Raw genomic sequence first — 7,686 nt, 5'->3', positions numbered from 1 at the left:
TTGGTATTTATAGATAACACTAGAAAGTCCTTCAAAATCTCTCTCACACAACAATCCTTTAAAATCCTTATATTTTTGAATACCAATGGATTGTTTTTAAGTTGTAAAAAATCTCAAATGAATACCAATGGATTTTAATGGACTCTTTAAAAAATCTTGAAAATCCTGATTGAATACCACTGGATTATTTTTAAGTGACATAAAATCCTGATTGAATACCAATAGATTTTTTTACTCAAAAAAAGTCTTTTAAAATCCTACGAAATCCTAAACCAATACACCCCCCTTAATTTTATTTTGGGCATGTGAGTAAAAATAATTACAAGAACATTATAGACAACATGCTTTTAGCTGGATGGCACTATGTTGCAGATAGAAGGTATTTTACAGCAAATTTATACGTGGAAACAGTAGAAAATTACAATGGACAGTTGGCATTTGGGACAACAATTTTAAGTTTTCATTTCTCCATGTGATTGTTGTTGGCATCTTTGAAAAATACTTATTTTAATTGAGATGCGTAAGTTGATTTAACTTATTGGAGAATCTCACTTCATTTTATTTTCTTGTTCTCTTTCTTATAAATGTATGAACAAAATTATACCAACGAAACCCTATTTCTAGTGAATTAAATTAGCACACTCGATAAATCATTGAAATACATGTCTCAAAAAAAAAAATGAACAATTACTGCAAAGCTTGTTAGTTGTGTTCCAATTCTATGCAACCTTGTTGGAGCTGTGTCAGCTATTGATAACGACTGAACCCCTGAGGGACATTGTTACGTATTTTGCTTCTCTTAATCTCTGCAATAGTTTTTGGACTGTTTCTGCCAATCAAAAATGGGTAGTAATGATGTGAGGAAACCTTCTGTTATGGTTTGTGCTCCAATCACAGCAACACAACGATCTGTATCTATTGAGCAAATTGTGAATGACATGCATCAGGCAAAGGCAGAAGGTGCTGATCTAGTGGAGATTAAGCTTGACTGCATCACCAACTTCAACCCTCGCCGTGACCTCAAAATCATTCTCCAAAATAAGCCTCTACCAGTGCTTATTGTTGACTGGTAATACATCTCATGTCTTGTTTCATTAGCAATACAACAAACTTATCCTGTTATTGAATCTCACTCTTTGTTTATATGTAGAGGCCAAGAGCGGTAACTGTTACATCATTGGTTCATATTATGAATAGTCATTTAACCATTTTAAATAATTGTACTTTCATTTTATCAGTGCTTATTGAATAAGTATTTAATTAAGTTGTTTATAGAGATGTAATCTAAAATCAATCGATGGTCAAGTGTCTTATTCTTTCTTTACTTTCACATGCTTAATCATTTGCATTCAGTATATTTGTTTTATTTGCTTTTTTTTAAGGCCAAAATGGGAAGGCGATGAGAACATGCGATTGGAAGCATTGAAGCTTGCTGTGGAATTGGTGGCTGATTTCATAGAAGTTGAGTTGGAGGTATGATTTTTGTTAACATATGGAAATTGGTTTCTTTGAGAAAGTGCCACGCTGTTCATTGCATCCAATCTATAATTTGTTTCTTTTCCCCTAATCTTATAATAATTTCAATTTAACGGCATAGCAATGATATTCTTAAGACACAATTTAATGGAATACCACTTGGTTGTTCAGGCAGCTTCTTGTCTTCCAACCTTGGTGGAACATAAGAGAAATCATAATAGTCATGGAAAAATGATTGTTTCCTGCAATGTGGATGGAATCACCCCTCCGCAAGAAGAACTCCTTCAACTTGTTGCACAAATGCAAGCTGCCAGAGCAGATATCATCAAACTTGTGACACATGCAGCTGATATAACAGAAATTATAAGAATTTTTAACTTGTTTCCCCATTGTCAGGCATGAGTTTTTATTTTTTTACTTTTTGTCTTTTTAAGCTTACATCTCCTGAATAATCATATTTCCAATATAAATTGTACTGTAGCAATAATAGTTCTGGCACTAGTTATAGCCAAGAGGGGAAATATTGTTCTTTTGGGTTTGGTTCAGTAGGGAAATGATTTACAAAAGTAGGATCATTTCTAATCTACAAAGAAGGAAAGCTGATAAACACTTCTTTTTCTGTTCTGATATTTTCGTATTTTGTTACATCAAAATTAATTTTCTTAGTCTTTTTTCACACTTGCTGTTTCTACTTTCTAATGTTTTCCTGCTCTGGTAACAATTTGCAGGTACCATTGATTGCTTATTCTGTTGGTGAAAGAGGATTGATAAGTCATATTCTAAGTCCAAAATTTGGTGGGTTCTTTGTCTATGGATCATTAGCAGGAAATCCAATCCCTGGTGTGCCTTCTCTTGACAGTCTCCGGGGAGCCTATAAATTGGAACATGTAAATGCAGATACCAAGGTTTTTGGGCTCATCTCAAAACCAGTTAGCCATAGCAAAGGTCCTATATTGCATAATCCTTCCTTCAGACATGTTAACTATAATGGAATCTATGTCCCCATGTTTGTTGATGATCTTAAAGAGTTCTTTAGCACCTATCCAAGCCCTGATATTTGTGGTTTTAGGTATGTCACAAGTTAGAATCACACTTTCTCATTGAGGTCCTCATCGTAACTTCTATTTGATTTTATGGTTTGCTTGAATGGTGATGTTTTAATATTTTTGTAATCATATCAGTCATTGAAGTGTTTGTATTTCTTTCTTCTATGGAAAATTCTCATCTAATTCTTTTGTACCGCAGTGTTGGGATTCCATATAAGGAAGAAGTTCTAAGGTTTTGCGATGAAGTCCATCCGCTAGCTCAGGTTGGCTTATTCTTCCATGCAACATTCGGTAGTGTTCTGTAGTGGTTATATTTTTACCAAAATCATGGCTCAATCTGTTCTTTCAGCCAAGATATAAATTAGAAAAATTTGCACTAAATCACTTTTAATTTGTATATGCATGGGTGACATGCAGAACTTGTTTTCTGCACTGCATATATCATCATGCTTGTTCTTGCTTTTCAACCTGACCCTTCAGTTTATTAGGTACTGATTGACAATCTACATTCAATCGCAGAAAAAAAAATGTCATTAAATAATTTTCTCCAGTTTTATAAAGTTAGACATAAAATTTGGTAGATGGAATAAATGAATTATTCCAACTTACATGATTATATGACCATATATTTTGGTGTGAATATAAATAAAGGATGCCCTTCCATTAAGTGTGTGTTTCTGTATGTTTTTCTCTCGAGTTGAGCACAATATCTTTTTTTGATCGATCATTTGAAATGAAACTGATGCTATTCTGAAGGAACATTATTAGTCTGTCCAAAATAACTTCAAGGGAAATTAATGCAGTAAGGCATGTTGTTGCTTGATGACAATGGTGCTCTATTAAAATGGACTTCATATGCAGTTCTTCCATGCGATGTTTTTGGTAATAGATACGTAATCAATTTGCTTCACTTCATGTTCTACCAGTCTATAGGAGCTGTTAATACCATAATAAGGAGACCAACAGATGGGAAGCTTGTAGGTTATAATACAGATTGTGAGTCTGCAATTACTGCAATTGAGGATGCACTCAATGGTAATACTCCCCTACCGTTGTGTTTATTTTAATTTCCTTGAGCTTGCCAAAAATATATTTTAAAAAAATCAACATCCTAAAAGCCAAAGCTATTACATGAATGGTTAAAGGTGAAAAGTCAAAATTTTAATCATTTGGCCAAGGAGGTTGTGAAATAAAATCAAGGACCAACTTTCCTATAAAACCTTGAATTGTTAGGTGCCTATCCAAGAGTGGATTCCATCTTTAAAAGTAAATACTGATCATGTTTAACTTTTTTTTTTTGTTATTGTACGACTCCAAATAATCCACTTTTTTGAAATTTCAATGTAATTTTTTTGGACAAAACTTAGATCTAGTTTCTTATTTCCTTGCCATCAAGTTCTCAAATCAAACAATGACAATGAATGTTTTTCTAAAATTCTGAAACTTATAATGTTGGAAAAAAAAATCCTTGTTTGATTTGAGAACTTGTTAACAAGGATATGATTATCTTGATCTAAGTTTTGTCAAATTTTTCTGTGATGAACTTCAATGCTTGTTCTTTAGCAATCTCAAATTACAATTGGTGTGATTTTAACAAGTACTAGTTAACTGATTCCCATGATTCAATTATCAGATCATGGTTGCAATGATGGTGGAACGTCTTTAGGTTCACCCCTTGCTGGACGATTGTTTGTGCTAGTTGGTGCGGGTGGTGCAGCGAAAGCACTAGCATTTGGTGCTAAAAGCAGAGGAGCTCGTGTAGTCATCTTTGACATTGACTTTGGTATAAAATTATGGCACATGTTGTCTATTATGAATTTAATTTTCCTTTCATTCTTTCTTAAGTTATAACTGAAGTTTTTATCAACTTCAACATACCTGTCAAGTCTAGCAATTTGCTACCCCCAAAAGGGCCACAGGGATAGGTGGGATGGGTGGGTGAAACTACATACCCTAGTGTTTTTGGATGGGGGGATTTTAATGATGTAATTCAATTTTTTTTAAAATTTCAAATGTTTTAGTGTAAAATATTTTGTTTCATCGAAGAATTTACAAAAAAATTGACATTCAAACATTTTTGAAAATTTGCTTTCTCTTTTTTCTCTTACCTTCCTCTTCTCTATTTCAAAGTCTACATTAAAAAATATCAATAATTTTTTTTAATTATTAAATATTAAAATTTATTTTAAAAATTATTAAATATTATCCAATATTATTTTTTAAATTTATTAAATATTTAAAAATAGGCTAATATTTAGTTTTATAAAATTAAATCTTAAAATTTTAATATATATTTGTTTAAAATCAATTTTATCCATAATAAAAATTAAAGAGGAGGGTTCAAACGACACCGGTATAACTTTTACTAAGTGTTACACCGCTCAATAACTTTATATTAAATGTAAATTTTGAAAATCTAACCGTTAGATTGAAAGTTAATATCTCTTAGATCATATATATCAAATTTTATATTAATCTAAGATGATTTGATACTTCATTCTTATAAAACAAAATTGACGTAATATATACATTTCAAAATATATTAAAATATGAACACTTTGATTACCTTCAAGTTGTTCAATTTTAACAAAATTTGACATATATGATCTAAGAGATATGAACTAATCTAACGGTTGGATTTTCAAAATTTACATTTAATATAAAGTTATTGAGCGGTGTAACACTTAGTAAAAGTTACACCGGTGTCGTTTGAACCCTCCTTAAAATTAAATTGACTATCGAAATTAAGAATTTAAAATTTTAAAAATTTGAATTAACTTATTCAAACAAGACATTTAAAAGAATGACAGAAATTGAAATCAATGTAATTCAAATGTAAAGAATTTTTAATATGGTAAATTACTTCTCTTTTGCATGTGGTTTTTCCCATCAAGAGTTTTTCACGTTAAATATGTGTTCATTTTTCTTTCTTTGTCTCTATTGCATAATGTTGCATGGACAAATTTTCTTTTAATCTCTTATTTTGTTTAAAAAGACAGAGCAAAATCTCTTGCTTGTGATGTACATGGTGAAGTTCAGCCTTACAAAGAGTTGGTGAGCTTTCAGCCAGAGAAAGGGGCGATTCTTGCAAATGCAACACCAGTAGGAATGCACCCCAATACAGACAGAATTCCGGTGGCAGAGGTTCTACACTCTTCATTCAAATAAAACAAGTGCAAAACTAACAAGAAATTACTTAGATGGATATATAATAAAAGATTTGCATTACAAGTTAACATAAAATACTTCATCTAAGTTTATGTGAGTTTAATTATTAATCTTGGTTTCTTCTTGAAGGCAACTTTGGGAGAGTACCTATTAGTGTTTGATGCCGTTTATACACCAAGAAGAACCAGATTATTGAAAGAAGCTGATGCTGCAGGAGCAATTACTGTGGGTGGGGTAGAAATGTTCCTAAGGCAAGCTATTGGTCAGTTCAATCTTTTCACGGGCCTACAAGGTACAATTTTTACTTTCTTATTTAACGTTTTCATAATCAAACCTTCTTCTTTTTTCTTCAAGTATAATTTTTATAATTAATCCATTTTTTTTTTGAAAAAAATATTCTTGATTTAGTCTCTAGAATACAAAATTCTAAAACTTAAGTACATAGAATAATTTAAAAAGAGGTCTAAAACATTAAAGGCTAAAATTCTTGGTGGAATTACCCTGCTGCAATTCAATTAAGTTGCCTTAATTCAGTTTCATATATGAATTTGTTGGAAGTTTTATAAAGTAATCTCCTTCTTGGTGGTTTCCTCTCTGCAGCACCTGAAGAATTTATGCGGCAAATTGTTTTATCCAAGTTTTGAAGGTTTGTTTCCACAAATAGATCCTACAACTTGAGGGATATAACATCTAAAAAAATATGTGCCTTATTCTTAATTGGGAGGACAAGTACAACCCAATTATCAAAAGTTTAAATAATTGACAGCAGAACATCAATTATTAAAGGAAGAAGTGTGGATTGCTGTAAATTTTATGATATTTATTGTGGACGAAACTAGAAGACATTGTTCAACCTATTTTGTTGCCATTGGTAATATTAACTTATGGGCCTCCTAGTTGATAGTTTTCCGGGCCTTGGGTCTGATTCTGCATTGGAGTTTTTCTTTTTTGTGGCTATTTTATTTATTTTGAAAAATTGCACCGATTTTCTTGAGGTCTTTTAAAATGACATACTTCTCCTTTAATTTTTAAGTGAATATTAACTTATTTTATTTATTTATTTATATGATACATACAATTCCTTATATAAGATAACACCATTTGTATATTGTTAGAAGAAATAAATTATTAATGCAAATATCAATAATTGAATGAGATTTGATTTCTTACTTAATTTTAACTTTTAAATTATATTTTAAATATTATGTGTGTTGTGATTTGAAAAAATTACCAATTTCAAAGAACAATTTCAAATAATGGGCTGGAAAATTATTATTTCAATAATGAAAATTTTCATAAAAAAGAACGAACATTGTATATAATTCAAAAATATAGGCTTAAATATGTTTTTAGTTTCTCAAATTTAAAATAAATTTATTTTTGGTCCTTCAAATTTAAAACTGTTATTTTTAACTCCTGTAATTTTTAAAAATCTTGTTTTAATCTCTTATGTCACCAATAATATATTTAAAAATGACAAATTAAGACAGTTATGTAATATCAACTGAATTTAATGTGATATATTCACTAACAGGAACACTAATAGATAAATTTTATGTAATAATGATTGATAATTTTCTTAACAAAATTTGAATACAAAGATTAAAATAAAATTTTTTAAAATTACAGAAACTAAAAATAATAATTTTAAATTTGAGAAATAAAAATAAATTTACCCTAAATTTAAAGATTAAAAATATATTTAAGACAAATATATATAATTGGTAGAATTAAATTATTTTTATTTATTTTTTCTTCCTTATTTCTTTAATTAATAACCCTATTTAAATGGAAGTAAATGTTTTTTAAAAATTAGAAGAGAAATGTGTGTTATTTAAACAAATATTAAGGGAGGTGAGTGAAATTTTCCTTTTCTTTTTAACTCATTCTCATTTATTCTATTCACAATTAGGGATGGCATAAATACTCGCACCCGCGGGTACCTGCGGATAAAATCCGCTATGGATAATAAATGGATAGGCTAATTGGGTACCGC

The 7,686-nt window shown here is 30.2% G+C and overlaps 1 protein-coding gene across 2 annotated transcripts; it reads left to right on the top strand.

The window, feature by feature from the left end:
- The first annotated feature begins 577 nt into the window (after window positions 1-577).
- LOC109789911 (bifunctional 3-dehydroquinate dehydratase/shikimate dehydrogenase, chloroplastic) lies at window positions 578-6,593 on the top strand. 2 transcript variants are annotated; one of them, XM_020348964.3, is made up of 10 exons: window positions 587-1,069; window positions 1,383-1,473; window positions 1,648-1,872; window positions 2,205-2,545; window positions 2,722-2,785; window positions 3,449-3,557; window positions 4,156-4,305; window positions 5,518-5,666; window positions 5,820-5,982; window positions 6,291-6,593. In XM_020348964.3, the coding sequence occupies exons 1-10, from the start codon at window positions 843-845 to the stop codon at window positions 6,332-6,334; spliced, it is 1,563 nt and encodes a 520-aa protein (XP_020204553.2). In that variant the 5' UTR covers window positions 587-842; the 3' UTR covers window positions 6,335-6,593. The 2 variants fall into 2 exon arrangements, 1 of the variants encoding a protein (XP_020204553.2); XR_014427567.1 differs by lacking the exon at window positions 6,291-6,593 and having other exon boundaries at window positions 578-1,069; window positions 5,522-5,666; window positions 5,820-5,959.
- The last annotated feature ends 1,093 nt before the right edge of the window (window positions 6,594-7,686 follow it).

This window comes from Cajanus cajan, chromosome 6 (genome assembly GCF_000230855.2).
Source record: "Cajanus cajan strain Asha chromosome 6, NIPB_CcT2T_4, whole genome shotgun sequence".
Lineage (NCBI taxonomy): Eukaryota > Viridiplantae > Streptophyta > Magnoliopsida > Fabales > Fabaceae > Cajanus > Cajanus cajan.
The sequence above is the reverse complement of the archived record's forward strand: the minus strand, read 5'-3'. Positions and strand labels throughout refer to the sequence as shown.

Coding starts and splice junctions, on each gene's coding strand:
- LOC109789911 (XM_020348964.3), top strand. CDS start 843: ATGGGTAGTAATGATGTGAGGAAACCTTCTGTTATGGTTTGTGCTCCA. Junction 2,546..2,721: donor CCTGATATTTGTGGTTTTAG/GTATGTCACAAG, acceptor TTTGTACCGCAG/TGTTGGGATTCCATATAAGG. Junction 5,983..6,290: donor TCTTTTCACGGGCCTACAAG/GTACAATTTTTA, acceptor TCCTCTCTGCAG/CACCTGAAGAATTTATGCGG.